We start from the raw sequence: 15,673 nt of genomic DNA, 5'->3' as shown, positions 1-15,673 counted from the left end.
ATAATGTTCTCCTGTGAAATCTCTTTAAAAAAAAAAGCTGTGGAAAACCTGATGAATGAGTTAATAGAAATTATTAATAAGACCATTTGTCCTTTGGACAGCAGTATTTCCAACAACCGAAGGAATCAGTCCTGAATTTGTAATGTTTCTTAATATGTAATTTCTCATGACCGTCATCCTGCGCTGTTAATTGTGTTATTAATATTCCAAATGTACTTGGGCTGGACTTTCAAAAGAATTCATCATTTGTAGGTTTATCTGAGTAAAGCTTTCCCCCCACCTTGTGTGTGTTTTATACGTGATTCGTCATATACATGATTTCCCTGATTGTATTGGCATTCAGATGCAGGTGGCCACAGTGACAGGCCTGCCTTGTCTTCCCACCTGCTGTTTGGATGGACCCTGTGGAGATTTTATACCATGTGGGTGTCAGGGCTGGTCGGGGACTGTCTGGTCGAGCTGTCGTAAGGCAGAGATAAAGGCATTTTTTTAAGCCAGTAGCAGAATTCTGAAGAAATTCCAGGCGGTGTATAGTTAGCTAGAAAAAAGCCAAGCATTTGAACAGCTGCAGAAAGGAGGCGGGAAATGACGTCTCTTTGGCATTTGTTTGAACTGATCACACCCCGTGAGACTCAAAGCAGCGTCGGCCTCGCTGTGCCCATCCAATCAAAGCGTTCGGATTTGGGTTTATTTTCTGCAGGGAGTTTTATCTGGGTGCAGATGAGAGTACATATAAAATTAACGTGCATTTCAGAAGGGCGTAGTAAGCTGGACCTCGTGGACATTAAAAGCTTTTGTTCTGTGAAACCTATGCGAAGGGGGTGGAGGTGACAAGCTTGAGACTGGGGAAGATGTTTGCAAACCATACATATGACAAAGGAATAGGCTCTGGAACGCATCCAGGGCTCTCAAACTTCTTAGCGCCTAAGAATAAATAATTCGATGGGCACTGCAGGAAAAGAAAGAAAGGGTCCATAGGTGGGCCAGTTTTTGTTTTTTTTTTTGCTTTTTGGTTTTGTTTTATTTACTAGATTACTGGGTGTTTGTTTTGGTTTTTTTAAAATAAAGGGTATAACTCAGGAACAGCCAGATGGAAGAGCTGCATGGGGCTGGGCATGGGGGCGGGGCTATGGGAAGTGGGTGGGGCTTCGGTGCCTTCTCCAGGCAGCCACGCCCCCCAGTGTCCCATGTGCGTCTACCTCAAGCTCTCTGACCTTGTCCTTGGGTTTCTACAGAGGCTTCAGTTCATAGGCAGATAAACAGAACAAAAACCACAAAAGAGAACCTCCGGGAACCAGAGGCAGTTGGCAAACTGATCCTGGACTTGACGGAAATGCCAAGGCCCCGCCACCGGGGCTGCCACGGTGAGGCTGACGTTGTCCCGTCTCCCCCCGCAGGACCTGCTCTTCAGCGTGTGCGCCCTCAATGTGCTGTCCACCATCGTCTGCGCCTTGGCCACCGCCATGTGCTGTATGCAGATGGTCTCCTCCGACATCCTGCGCATGGTGAGTGGCCCTCCGGCCAGGTGCAAACCCACGTGGTGGGGGACATCCTGGCTGCCAGCCGGAAGCCCCGAGGACAGTGCGTCCTGATGGCCCCTGGTGCTTGCAGACCCGTGGAGGTCACCGCATGCCGTCCTCTGAAAGACGGAGAATTTGCATTTGGTGCCATCGGTGTGTTTACTTAAGGCGTTGCTGGAGTTTCTCGCTGACAGAGTCCTGCCGCCTCACCGTGTGCCCCTGAGGAATCGCACTGACAGTCCTGTAGTCCAGACACCCCCGGAGCCCCCTCCAGGGCTCGGCTCCTTCCGAAGCCTTCAGATTCCCTTTTAACGCAGGAAGGTTGTTGAGAGGATGAGTTCCTCTCAAATGAAGAAACTGCTCGTCTGTGCCCTGTGGATGTGCTGGTTGACCCTGAGCTGGTGCCCAGTGGCAGGCGCCTGGCCGGCCGTCCTTCAGCCCTCGGGCCAGGGCCTTAGAGGAAAAACTGCTGCTCCCGTGGGGGGAGCAAAGAGGCCAGGAACCGGGGTCACACACTCGTTCATACACGTTTAAAAACACGCGCAGTAACTAAAGAAGGCGCTGTGTTATTTCAGCATTACGGGGCGCGGCCCACTGCTCAGTAGGTTACCCCTAAGGTCAGTGCAATAGAGGACTCGATGGGGAGATGGTGTTTGATGCTGCGGGTAGGAGTTCTCTCTCTGTGTGTGTCTCTGTCTTTGTTCTCTGTCTCTGTGACTCTGTCTCTCTCTTTCTCTGTCCCTTTTACTCTCTGTCCCTCCCCCTCTCCTCCCTCCCTCTCCTCTCTTCCTCCCGCCCCTCCCCCTTCAAGACCCTGCCTCCTCCGCAGTGTTTTCTGCATCTCACGAAAGAAGGAGTCACTCTGGTGGTCGCCCGTTTTATTTGTTCCTCCGTGTCCACCCGGTGGCAGTACGTCTGCTAATTGACACACAGGGCCGGGGAGCGTCGTGACCAAGACATTAAAAATACATCACTTCTAGTTGCACGTGGCGTGCGGCCTTTGTCGCAGTGCCAGTCCCTGCGGCTCTCACGGCTGGCCTTTTCGAGGGGTACCGGTTCCGAGAGGTGTCTAAATTAAGCCCTGTGGCCTCGCCGATTTTCCCCGGCGGGCTGTGTGAAGGAAGGTTAAGTACCGGGGGCCCTCCTCCCCTCGGCAGGTTTTACTGTTGATCTGTAAACATCACACCCGCCTGACCAGAGCTCACAGAGCCGAAGGGCTGTAAATGCGGAAAGTTTGTTCGCATGCCCTGGGCTCAAGCGTGAAAATGGAGATTGACGGCTAACCAGGAAGGAAGCCTGTCGTGGCCACAGTAGCAGATGCACTTAGAGCAGGTCCTTCTGTCACTCTGCCCCGTGGACTGTGAGCAGGCCTGAAATCCTGGGTCTGAAGTCAGTCACGCCTGGGTGGGAATCCCTCCCCTCCTATGAAGCGGGTGACTCCGGTCATGTCCCCGACCCTCCCTGAACCTGTCTCCCCACCTGTGATGTGGCTCGAACTGGCTGCCTGGCGAGCACTGACTTTTATGTGTTGGAAATGTCAGTCCTCTATCGGGACGTGGCAGTGATGACCTTGAACGCCGCGTCCCCAGTGCCCTTCGTCCGTCATAAAGCAGCACTCGGACATACAGGGTTGCCTGTTGTAATTGCAACAGCTGCTGTCAGGACCCCAGCTCTTTTCATCACTAAGGGCTTTGTGGGTTCATTTCCTGAGCCCTGGCCCAGCAGTCGCAATCGGTGAGGTTCCTGCTGGTGAGTCCCTCTCTCTTTGTGAACAAGGGCTATGGGACAGGCAGGGCTCTGCTGCGGTCCCTCTAAGGCCCTGGTCACACTGTTAACCTGCAGAGCCCCAGGGACGCAGGGGAGAAATGGTGGCGTATGACTGTGGCCCTGTGTGGAACCATGACCTTGGGCACATCGCTGCCTGTTTGTCTCAGTTCCTCTGCTCTAAAAGGACGATTCATGCCCTGCTGTCCTCCCTGGGCCGCTGGCAGGGTGTGTGACTGGGATTTGAACAGGCATGGTGGTGGCCTGGCCGGTGTGGCCCGGTTGGTTGGGCGGTGTCCCATGCACCTGGAGGTCGCCTGTTCGATTCCCGATCAGGGCACATGCTCGGTTGTGGGCTCGATCCCCAGCAGGGGGCGTGCAGGAGGCAGCCGATCGATGTTTCACTCTCTCGTCAGTGTTTCTCTCTCCCCCTCTCCCTTCTCTCTCTCTCATCAGTTTTTTAAAAGCATGGTGGCCACGCGGGTCAGAGGCTGGGCCAGGCCGGCCACACAGGCCGCGACCTAGACGTGGGATGGCCCAGGGGGGTCATGGTTGCACCGTGAGGGGTGGAACCTGGAACCGAGTTGCTCAGAAGGATGCCTGAGAAACTCTTTTTAATTAAAAAAAGTTATCCTTTGTTTTTTCCAGCTTTGTCGAGATGTAATTGGCTTTAATTTCCTGACTTCATTTCATTAGACTCTTTAATTAAAGGAGTAATATAGTATCACCAAAACAAGTAACATACCGAGATAGGCAAAGAAAACGGTAACAGCCTCCCTTCTCGCAGACCGCTCTCCTGAGGAACTGCAGGGGCCCTTCCATGTCAAAATGTGATCACACTGCATGTTATTCCTGCAATTTGATCTTATAACCTGAAACTGTCATGTATTGCCCTTTAGGTCAATATTTAGAGAGCTTTTAAAAAGTATATTTTTAATTGATTTTAGAGAAGGGAGAGGCGGAGAGAGAGAGAAACATCAATGAGGGAAACGTCCTTCGGTTGCCTTCTGTACGTGCCCCAAGCAGGGACCAAACTCGAAACCCGGGCATGTGCCCTGACCCGGCATCAAACCGGCAACCTCTTGGTGCACAGGACGCTGAACCGACTGAGCCACACCAGCTGGGTGAGAGACATGTCTTCATATCTGCATTGCACCCTCGCAGAGATAGGACAAATTATTTCTGTTTTTTGCGGATGCTCGAGTTGTTTCTCGTTTCGATGTGTGGTTTGGGTTCTGCCTCTGCAAATGGTGCTACAGCAGGTAAGGCCCTGTGCGCGCAGTTACAGCTCCTAAGTGGCCCCCCGGCCGGGTAGCCACGCCGCCTCTGCCCACAGCACGGTCCCCGCTGGAGCCCCTGCAGGTCACATTCTAACAGTCGGGTCAGGAGCTTCCCAAGAGACAGTTGTGTCTGTCCCCAAACCAGTGTATACCAGCGGTATTTGGATTTACATAAACCAGTGACATGTTAGCTCAACGGGAATTACGTCTATTACAACAAAATCGAGGACTTGGGCAAGGTTCAGGCAAAGAGGGTCACTGAACAGACGCTGTCATTTAGATGTGGGTTGCGATACAAACTGGAAAAATTCTAGGGGGTGTGGGCACACGCACTGCTTTAAATTTTAGCTCTGCTCTAAAAACACAGAAACGGGCGGTTAGACCGTGCCCCACGGGTGTGGTTTGTGCAGGAAGGGCCGCGGGCGCCCCACGGGGCAGACTGCGCCCCAGCGCACCGGCCCGCGCGCCATTGCTCCTTCTGTCCTTGCTTCTGTGGGTCAGCATTTGGGGATAAACACCTTTTGCAGCTCACGTGATGCACTCGTGGTGACGTGAGACGCAGAAAGTGATGCCTCCTGGCAGAATCGATAAAGCTGCATTCCTCGAAGACGTTCGGAAACAGCGGCAAAGGCAGGCTGGTGATAAAACTCAGTTTATGGGTGTAGTTAAGCGGAGAAAGCTTTTACCTCCAGAGTGTCTGTGATCTCAGCTCTTCAGTTTTATTTCTTAGGTGTGATCTTTATCTCCCCGCTTGCTTTATTGTCAGCCTCGGGGACGTCGCCTGTGGTTACATACGTCTCCTTTAGACACTGGCTCATTCAGCGTGTCCTTTGGTCTTGCCCCTCTGGTCGCAGGCTTTGTAAAGTCGGACCCCTGCAGGAAGGGCAGGAAGGGCTTTGCGTAACTAGGGCAACTGTGGGCCGGCCCACGGAGCAGTGAGGGGCCAGGGAGAGAGGCAGCCCCACCCCCACAGCCCCAGCATCACTCACGTGCACCCCCCCCCCGCCATGCTGGTCCAGCTCCCCGCTGAGGCCGCTCTCCTGGGACCCACAGGGACCTTCCACCAGGCCTGGGTTCCATAGAAGCACCTCACCTCGGGGTGGTAGGTGCTATGTATCTATCAGACTAGGACCCATGGGTGCCTGATGAATCTACAAAGGTAGTTACAGCAGACAGTTATAAAAATGATGTCCACACAGCGTGAACTTTATATCTTGGCTTTGAATATGCAAATGAGTACTTGTCAACCTGTCTTTGGGTCAGAGGCCATGATCTTCTCTGTGATCGTGGGTCTGTTTGGTGCACCGGGCAGTAACTTTAAAAATAGCCCTGCTGGGAGACTGGAGACTGGAGGCTGGAGGCTGAGCTGGAGAGGAAAGGACCAAGGCAGAGGGATGTCAGAGGCTCTGGCCAAGGAGGGGATGACCAAGGGCGCATGGAGGTGTCACAGCCGAGGGGGTGCAGCTGTTGTCCACAGAACCAGGCTGGGCCCTGGGAATACAGAGTGGATAAGACATAGATGGACCCCAATATCCCAATTAGACCCAGGCAGGAAAAGAACTTGCCCTTGGGATTTCAGCACAGTTCATATGGGGAGCTGGTTACCCAAGTGAGGAAGGTTCCCCAGGTGTCGCCCTGAGATGACACAGACCTGAAAACAACTGGGGAAGCAACGACCACCCCGTGGAGTTGAGAGAACAGAAGGGGAAAAGTGCGGAAGGAGCAGGACAACAGGAACTGCATGCTCCTGCCTGCGTCCCACACTCCGTCTAGTGCCCCCTGCTGGCGGAACCTAACAGGAAGCTAGCTGCAAGGGAGTCCGGGAAATATGGTTTGTAGACTTCCAGCCCCAGCGTCGCAGAGTATGGTGGCCGAGGGCTTTGAGACAGACCCTGCCTCATGAAACAGATACTGATGGGGTAGAGGGATGTCAGGCGTGACTTGCACGTTCCTACTGCGGGGGCTGAGGAGCCAGGGTAAAGGCTCAGTTGGAAACCAACTGAGTCTGAGATGTGTCCACAAAGATGGGGCCAGCACAGCGCTGGAAATGTGACCCGGAGCTTAGAGCAGAAGCGAGCCTGTCGCTTACCCTATGAAAAGCCCCTGGCGTGTGACAGCACTTACCTACTTCACCCTGCTAATGGGATCACCTGCACGGCTCACCTCTCTTGTGAAAATGCTTGCTCTGCTCATTCCTGGTGGAATTGCACCTTTCGTAGGAAAGCATTTGCGCTTTTGCATTTCATGCTTGGGTATGCCATTGATTTTTCTAATTTCTGTAGACTTAATTCAGAATATTTCCCTGTTAGACCTCAAAGACATCTGGCCTCCTCCCAGCTGCCCAGCCTGGTGCAGTAAGCATCGGGGCGACCAGCTGACCAGGTGGAGGGTGGCAGACCCTCGCTCACCACGCCATCGAGTCACGTCTATTTTAGACAATAACACACAAAGCTGTGGGTCTGACCAGCTGGAGAGGCGCAAGTGCACTGTGCGTGTGAAGACCCATAGGGGCCACTTTTAGTCGGATGTGTTACTTGTTTGGACGTGGACACCATTCTTTCTCCATTAGTTCAGAGCTTGCTAATGTCACAGCATTTGATCATGTTCAGATTTGTGGCCTCAGCCACATTTGTGCACAAATAAATGTCCTACCATCTCAACTTCTGTCCACTCCAGACCAGCCTGCTCACTGCTGCCAGAGGGCACGCACTACCACCCAGCTTTAATAGCGCTGCTCCCCAGCTCCAGAACCCTCGCTGGCTCCCCAGTGCCTTTAGAACGAGGCATTAACTTCTAGAGCCTTATTTAAAGTTGCTTTTCTTAAACACATCTTTCACTAGCTCACTAGTTCTTCTTGAGCCTGGAGCACAAGCCCCGCCTTTGAAATCCTACCATCATTCAGACCCATTCAGATGCATCTTCATTAACCCTTTGTAGACCCTGATTCCCATACTGCGCCTGGAGAGCTCCTCCTCTCCTAATGGAACTGAGCAACTATGTGCTCAGTTGGTTGGGCCTAATCCTGGGCACTGAAAGGTGGCCGGTTCGATTCCTGGTCGGGGCATATGCCCGGGTTGTTGGCTCAATCCCGGAGGCTGCCGATGGCTGTTTTGCTCTCATGTTGATGTTTCTCTCTCTCCCTCTCCCTTCCTCTCTCAAAATCAATTTTAAAAATCTAAAAGTAAGTAAAAAAATAAAATGTGTGTTTAGCCAGCAAGGCTCGACAGTTTAAAAACTGTCAGTTCCAAGGGATTGTTAAAGCTTATGTGTAATTAGCTCAGCCAGACACAAGCCATACAGGGTGTCCCCGGTAACTGTGAATCTCTCTGTTTTCTAGTTCCTTCCACAGAGGGCGCATTCCGCCAGCCCCGCCTGCGTGACCCCACACGGAACTGTTCTACACCAGACCCTGGACTTCGATGAGTTCGTCCCCCCTCTGCCGCCTCCCCCCTACTACCCTCCCGAGTACAGCTGCACGCCCACGGCCGACGCCCACAGGTGGGTCTGTCGTCAGTGCCTCGGTGACAGGGTCTGACATCGGGGAAGGTGGGAGGTGATCGTTGGCACATATAAGTGGCAAAGGCCAGGCTCATTTTCGGTGCAGAAGCTGAGCAGAGGGGAGCAGGCGAGAAAAGCAGGTTTGGGTAGAGAACAGAGCGTGGCCCGCAGACAGGAAAGGGACTCGGAAATAGAAGTTTCGGAAACAAAACATAAAACCCAGCCAGTCGTTGGCAGCTCTGTTACGTTCTCATGAAACCCAGAGCCGCTGTTGAATCACAGCCCCTGATAGCACATGTAAATGTTAATTAAAGATGGAATCAGCTGTAGGGTCGCTTTGATTTTAATAGACAGAGCCATCGAGTTGATTAAAAATGGTGCTATCGTCCCAGAAAACAACAGCTAAAACTGCCTAGTGAATTAGGCTTTTATTTCGCAAACACGATGAGTGTCCGACCAGGGGAAGCGGACAAGCGACGTTCTGATTGCTTTGAGAGAAATGTCACCGCGCGGGCTGCTCCCCGGTGAGTGACAGACGGTCGATGGTTCTGCCTTCGCAGGGGCCTCCACCTGGACTTCGCTCCCTCTCCGTTCAGCACCTTGTATGACGTTGTCGCCATCAACAGCCCGGGCCTGCTCTACCCCGCTGAGCTGCCCCCGCCCTACGAGGCCGTGGTGGGCCCGAGCCCAGCCAGCCAGGTGAGGCCGGGGCCTAGACAAGCGGCTCCCTGTACGGGGCCGGCTGCCTGCACGTGCCCCTCTCTGAGCCTCTCAATAGGCCTGTGGGTGTGGGTCTCATTAGCCCTGTGGTGGGCGGGGGCAGCAGGCTGAGGGCAGAGCCTGGCATCCAACCCCCATGTATGTGCCTTTTCCCCTAATGTCTGAGCCTAACACTGGCCTGTGTGTTTGGGGACACAGCATAGAAGTTGCTGGCACAGGCTCTAACCGTGGGGCTCCGGCCACCCAGGGGACTCCGGCCCATGTCATTGTCACCTGGGAAGGTGAGAGAGCAGTTGAGGATCCCTGGTCCTGCCCAAGGCCTGGCAGCTACAGGGCAGGGAGGTGCCCTTCTCTGAGCTGGATTTGCCGGCCACACTCACACCCAGTCTCAGCGTGCCCAGCCCACCCCACCGCAGGCCCTCAGGAGATGTTGGCAAAGCCTCAGTTTCTCCATCTGTAAAGTGGGGTTGATGACAGTAGTAAGCACACAGGGTGGAGTGGGGTGTTTGCAAGGGACCCAGCCTGGGACTCGGCACATAGTTGGCTCCGACTCATCAGGGTCACTTGCCTTTTTTGGTTTTCTTGTCGAAGTAGCCAGGGTGGAGGCGTGATGTCTGTCTGGCAAGGTCCCGTGGCACCCAGCGCAGGACAGAGCGGTTCAGGGCCATGCAGGTGGCCCTCGGGGGGCTTCAGGGATTGGGGGTCGGCATGGGGAGCACAGTGCTGAGCGGGGATGTGTGCAGGGAGCCGAGGAAACACGCTGAGAACCGGGCCAGTTCTGGGCCCCAACTCCAAGCAGAGGAGAGGGGACAAGCCATGGCCAGCAGTGAGGTTCCGAGGGCCCAGACTCGCGCACCTGTGGGCATCTCAGCAGCCGTGCAGCTCCCCTGACCTGCATCCCCACCTGGTCACCACCCATACCTGACCCAGACCCTCTAATGTCATCTCCCCGTCTCCTCGCTGCCCCTTTGAGATCAAGGGCCCAGGGGCAGGTTGGCCAGGTGGCTGTGCCTGCCCTTCCCCCAGCCACCCACTGGGAGGTCCCAGCCCTAAGGAACCTCTGTGGGCGGGGATGGGTTGGGACTCAGCCTCGGAAACCTCTAGAGACAGTCGCGTCTACAAAGGTGACCTGTACTGGGTGGAATTTCCTTGCAGGGAGACGTAGCCACAGAGCTTCCAAAGAAAGGGAAATGGGGCAGTTGGGCTCACTTAGCTCAAGGCCAATCGAGTTTTAATTACGGGACGGTCAGCCTAGCGCTGTCTGGGGATATGGGAAGGTGGGCTCTGAGTGTCCCACGTTAGGTTATCCCGGGGCCCCTTCTCCAGCACCCCCACCCCCTCTCCTGCAAGAGCCCCTCTGGGCCGTTATTGCTAAACTCAGGTTTCAACTTAAAGTCGATGCCACAAATATATTTTTTCTCCCCGGTTTCCACTGCCCTTGTATTTCATGGAAAACGCTGTGGGAACCGGGCAGCTACCCCCCCAGGGCGCTCGTGAGGGGTGGCTTTAGGCGCCAGGCAAGGCCAAGTTCAGATGAAACCCTGGCACCTGCTTGTGAGAGGTGACAGATGTGCTCCCAGGAGCTGGCTCCTCGCGGGTCCTGGTTTGACGCCTCCCTCACTGCCTTCTCTTTCCTGCTGTAGCTCCCGAGTACAGATCAGCAGGCAGCCGACACCAGCTCCCGGGACCCCAACACTGCCACTGGCTTCAGCACACAAGGTAAATCTTTCCCCGTCAGGACTGGAGATGAGAAGTTTATACTTTGCAAAGGAGGCCGCTTTCCCTCCCCTCGCTGCCCTCCCACCCCCCATCCATTCCGTACTCTCGACGGCACGGACTTGGCCGCAGCCTGTCTGTGGAGCTCCCTGCAGGCCCCCCCATTCCCACTGATGACAGGAGCCGGCGAGATCCCCAGAGTGTCCTCAGCTTTGTAACGTAGGTGAACACAGTGCACACACTGTGAAGTTCGAGCACCTTCTTACTTGTCCACTCGTAGGTCAGCCTTTTGTCCATGTTTTACTCTTCCAGTGTTTTTTCGTAGATTTATAATATCTGTTAAATTGAGATGCGAGAAAGTGCGTCCGAGTCGCACTCACCCGACTTGCGTGCGGTTTGCACTTGCCCGGGCCCCGGGTGCCTTTGCTGAACCTGAGTCTCCAATTTTATTTTTAATTCTCACCTGCGGATATGTTTGTATTGATTCGAGAGAGAGGAACACTGATGTGAGAGGGGAACATCGGTTGGTTGCCTCCCGTATGCGCCCCGGCCGGGGACTGAACCTGCAACCTGGGCGCGTGCCCCGACCGCAAATCGAACCCGTGACCTTTTGGTGCAGGAACAGCATCCAAGCAACTGAGCCACGCTGGTCAGGGCTGTTTTTTCGTTGTTGTCAAATCTGTTAGGCTTTTCCTTCATAATTTCTGTCCAGCTTACAAAGTCCTTCTCTGCCCCAAGGTTGTACATTTACTTTTGTAGATTTTCTTCCCCCGTTTTGGGGGGTCTTTTAGAAAAGCATTAACCATCCTGAAGAATTTGCGTGTGAGCATCTGGTGCGTGAGGCCTGGGCCACCTTCCTGTTTTTCCAAATGCTCCCTGATCCCAAACATCCAGTGAGGTGCGGTGGCCGAGGGTGGGCGGGTAGAGGAAGCAGCCCCGGGAACTGCGTCCCAGGCCCTGAGGTGCGAGCAGGTCCCCGGGGGTCTTGTTGAAACAGATTCAGGTTCTGCCTCCCCTCCCCAGGCCGAGAGCAGTGTCCACACAGCGGGGGCATCAGAACCCCCTGGGGGCTTGGTCGAGCCCTGCGGGCCCCGCCCGCCCCCGGGGTTTGTGACTCTGAGGGGCTGGGGTGGGGCTGAGAACCCGCATTTCTGACACACTCCCAGGTACCCGGGCTTCTAGAGCCGGCCGGGCATCCCTGGGCGGTGGCCCCACTGCCTGCCCAGGGGCTGCACTCCAGGAGCGGCTGGCACCCTGCCTGGGGCGTGGGTTCTCAGGCCCACCCCGACCCTGGTGTCCCCACGGGCTCTGCCTGGGCCCTGCTCACCCAGCATCCTGCCACCCCGCCGTCCAGACCGTCAGACCTGCCAAGGGCTGCCCTGGATGGCGCCCTGTCTGGTTCCTGACTTCTGGGCATCTGTGGCATGTGAAGTCCCCTGCACACCCCTCCTGGAATGATTCTCGGGAGGTGACCTGTCCCCCCAACTTTTCTGCACATAGAGCATTGGCCACCCCGCTCAGTGTTTCCACGCCCCCAGGGTCACAGCGTGTGCCCAGGCTGCCCACACCCTGGGGAGGGCTCTGATGGGTGTGTGGCAGACACCGTCCCTGCACCGGGTGGTGCTGTGTCACCTGGGCTAACGCTGTGTTCCTTGCCTTGCAGCACCTGCCGACAGCGTGAGCCTCCCCGTGTCCGAGGGTGCCACCGTGCCGGGCCCAAGCCGTCTCTCCCCTGGCGGCCCTGCGGGTGCCCTGCCACCAGCCCCTACCCCTGGCCTCCCCTCCCCTGAGGGCCCCGACCAAGGCACACGGGTGCGTCAGGGTCCTGGTCGAGTCGCCCGGTCCACCAGCGACCCTACCTCGTGCTCATCCAGGGCAGCAGGTAAGGTTGACCGAGCCCACCTGTGTCCCCTGCGTGTGTCTGGCTCTGCCCTGAGCACCCCAGGCCTCAGCGACCCCCTAGGCCCAAGGCCAGGCCCTGAGAGCCTGCCCGGGGCCACCGTGAGAACGGGGTCTGATGCTCCAGGTCCCTAAGGGAGGTGGACAGTCGGGGGCCCAGTTGTGCCACCGCCAGGCTTGCTGCTCTGGCCAAGGAAGGGAGATGGGAAGCTGGGGGTGATGAGAGCCCACCGGGAGCGTCAGCCAGACCCCGGCCTGAGCCTCCAGGCTGCACCAGCTCTGGGCCCAGGAAGGGCCGAGGGTCAGGCTTTATCCAGCCGTTAGCCTTGCTGGGCTCCACCCGCGCTGGCCTGGGCTGTGCCCCTTGACGCCTACCGCAGTGGCCGGCCAGGCTGCCTGGTGGTCAGAACCACCCCACATGACTCTCAGAGTGGGCACTGCCCTCCCTGGGCTGTACGACCTGGCGCCAGGGTCCCTGTGCCCCACATCCCAGGAGTTTGTATTTCCCACTGGGGGCTGCCAGGAGGACGGGGTCTGAAGTTGGAAAACCGGCCGCCTCCTGGGTCACTGCTGGGGGAGGGGAGGGTGGCCAGGCTGTTGCTGTGAAGATGGGTGGCCTTGGACCACGGTGCCACTGCCGTGGGCACTTTGTCATAGATGGAGGTAAATGACCCCTTAGAGGTCCCGTGGCGGCCTGGACCAGTCTCGCCCGAGGGGTCTTGCTCAGCTGGACCCTAAATAGAATAGGTCCCAGGGGAATTGCCCTGGAGAGGAATCAGGAGCCCACAAGGTCGCTGCCTGGAAATGTTGAATTTGCGCCTGCGGGTCCCTGGGCCACGGTCTCTGTCTCTGTCCCCTCCCTCCACCCACCTCCCGGCTCACATAGGTGGGGCCCGAACATGCCCTTCTGGGGGTGTCCCGGGCTCACACCTTCTCTCCGCCCTGTCAGAGTGAACCCGAGTCCACGTTCAGACACCGAGGGTCAGGGAGGACCCCACGCACGTGCGGGACCCGCTCTGTGGCCCCTGGTGGCGGTCTTTGGCCCGTCCCCTCTCAGTGACATCCAGGCTCTGCAAACCAGGACATTTAGGGAGGGAGAGCAGAGTGGGTGTGACCCCAGGTGTCACAGTGTCTTCTCTGCGTCCCCCACCCCACGCTGCCTCATGGGCCAGATGGGATGGAGGCACCTGCTCCGAGGTCCCCGCAGACCCCGAGGCGGATGGTACCGAGGGAGGGGCGGTTGGTTTGTGGCCCTGGTGATGCCTGCCCCAGGGACACCTGCTGTGAAACGGAGAGACAGGGCGACTAGTGGTCCTCGGCTGCCTGGGGCTAAATCCAGCTCCTCACAGCGCCCCCCAGAGCGCGGGGTCTCCGCTGTCTGGGCTTTGAGGGCACAGCCCCCCCTGCCCTTCGCTCTGGGTGGGGCATCAGAGGCTGCGAGTGTCACACACAGATGCTGCCGGCCTTGCCGTGTTGATGACACTCTGGAGAAGCGTGGGCCCCACGCAAGAGTGTTTGTTCCTCAGGCGTCATCGTGGGCTTTCTGGTTGTAAAATACCCCCGACCCAGGATGCGTTTCTTTCGTGTCACTTGAAACATAAACAGGGCAGGGCAGGCTTTAACGTGGCCCTTGGTGCGTCGGTCCCTGGGAGTGACATGAGACCAGTGCCAGTGGTCATTCAGGGGGCCATCCGGCCGGCGTGGGCCCTGTTGGGAGCTGGTGCCGTGTCCCTGCCCTTGGCCTGCTGGGCACTGGGACAGGGCCCTGGGCGCTCTGAGCTCTGCGGCCCGTCGGGGCTGCCATCCGCTCGAGGCGGTGGCGGGGTCTCTCCTTGAGCCCTGGTCTCGAGGCAGACGCGTCTGCAGATGCCATCAGCCCCACGAGGGCACAGCATTGCCCTGCTGTGAGCTCCAAGATTCTAGCAGAGGGACAGAGGGGGACCCTGCCCTGACGGCCTCCTCTCCCCGGCCCGCTCTGGTTGTGCCCGTCTGCAGGCAGCTCCTGGAAGCCGCAGCCCCTGTGGTTCGATGCCATCTTAGCTCACACCAGGGAGAGACGGGACAGCGGAAGCAGGGAAATGCCCAGGCGCCAACCCAGGACCGAAACTCCCAGCAGAAGGCGCGCCCCAAGCTGCTGTGTCGGCTTTTCAGGAATTTGTTGGGCAGCTGCTTGTGTCCTGTTTCCGTTCGGGTTCTCAGATGTTCTCTTTTCCCTTGACTTCCAGTCTCCCGGTCTCGCTCTGTCACGGTGGCCTGTGCCCGGCGGCACCCGCCTTCCCCACCCGGGGACGCAGACACCCGGAAACCCCAGCAGCGCCCAGAGCCCGAGGCTTCGCGCGTGGTCTCCAAAGAGCGGCCGCGCTCCGTGGTGGACAGCAAGGCCCACGCAGACGCCAGGGTTCTGGTGGCTAAATTTCTGGAACACTCCCACTGCCCCCTCCCTCCCGAGGTGCGGCACGCGGTGGGCGCCATCCACTCGGCGGTCGCCTCCGAGGAGCGCCACGTGGAGGAGGCCATCTTCAGCGCGGCCGTCCTGGACCAGGTGTGACAGTCACAGGTGCAGACGCTGACACGGACAGGCCTGGGGTCACAGTGGACTTGCTGGAGGCCCCCGTGCTCGTGGGAAGGACCTCGGGGGATCCAGTCGATCGTTTACTGGGCGGGGGGGCATGTCCGTCCCTGGACTGGACTGTCACACAGAGAAGGACTGTCCCCTCATGTCCCTCGTGAACTTCTGGGTTTGTCCAGCATGGAGCCCCTTGGACTGACCAGCGTCACAGAACCCAGGTGACTGTCGTGTCAGGAAGACACCAAGTATTTTCAAAACCAGGATTCTCCCCTCCCCCAATCTGGTTTCGTGCGACGTGGACAGAGGGGACATTGAGCAGTGAGGCCATTTTCTCCAGTGGTTTGTGTCACTCGGTCATCAGCCTTGTATCATACGCCGACGTGAAAGGAAACCGGGAGTCTGAGCAGAGGCGCGGCCTGGGCCCGGCTTCCTGCCCGCGGGGCTGCAGGCCATGTGCTGACAAACATGATGGGGACCACGGGGGCCCCCCGTCTCTCTCGGCCCCCCCGCCGTGGGGTGCCTTCCTCTGGCTCTCCCCCCACTAACCGTGTTGTTGAATCCGTAACAATGAGCACCTGCGACAAGCCGCGGACTCTCCGGCCCCCTCGGATCTGCCGGCCTCGGAGGGCGGTGGCCTGGGGCAGGAGCCTGTGTCTCCCCAGCCGGCGTCTCCTGAGGAAGCAGGTCCCCGACAGCCCAGCCGGGTG

General features: G+C 57.3%; 1 protein-coding gene across 1 annotated transcript in view; it reads left to right on the top strand.

Moving 5' to 3' along the window:
- ENTREP2 (endosomal transmembrane epsin interactor 2) overlaps positions 1-15,386 on the top strand; it is a 78,209-nt gene extending 62,823 nt beyond the window's left edge. Inside the window, exons 4-9 of the mRNA XM_081124602.1 lie at positions 1,398-1,505; positions 7,902-8,062; positions 8,623-8,761; positions 10,426-10,501; positions 12,162-12,380; positions 14,623-15,386. Coding sequence (XP_080980728.1) covers positions 1,398-1,505; positions 7,902-8,062; positions 8,623-8,761; positions 10,426-10,501; positions 12,162-12,380; positions 14,623-14,945 — 1,026 coding nt within the window. The 3' untranslated portion in view covers positions 14,946-15,386. The remainder of the gene's footprint in view (positions 1-1,397; positions 1,506-7,901; positions 8,063-8,622; positions 8,762-10,425; positions 10,502-12,161; positions 12,381-14,622) is intronic.
- The last annotated feature ends 287 nt before the right edge of the window (positions 15,387-15,673 follow it).

Source organism: Miniopterus schreibersii (genome assembly GCF_964146895.1).
Source record: "Miniopterus schreibersii genome assembly, chromosome: 22".
Lineage (NCBI taxonomy): Eukaryota > Metazoa > Chordata > Mammalia > Chiroptera > Miniopteridae > Miniopterus > Miniopterus schreibersii.
The sequence above is the reverse complement of the archived record's forward strand: the minus strand, read 5'-3'. Positions and strand labels throughout refer to the sequence as shown.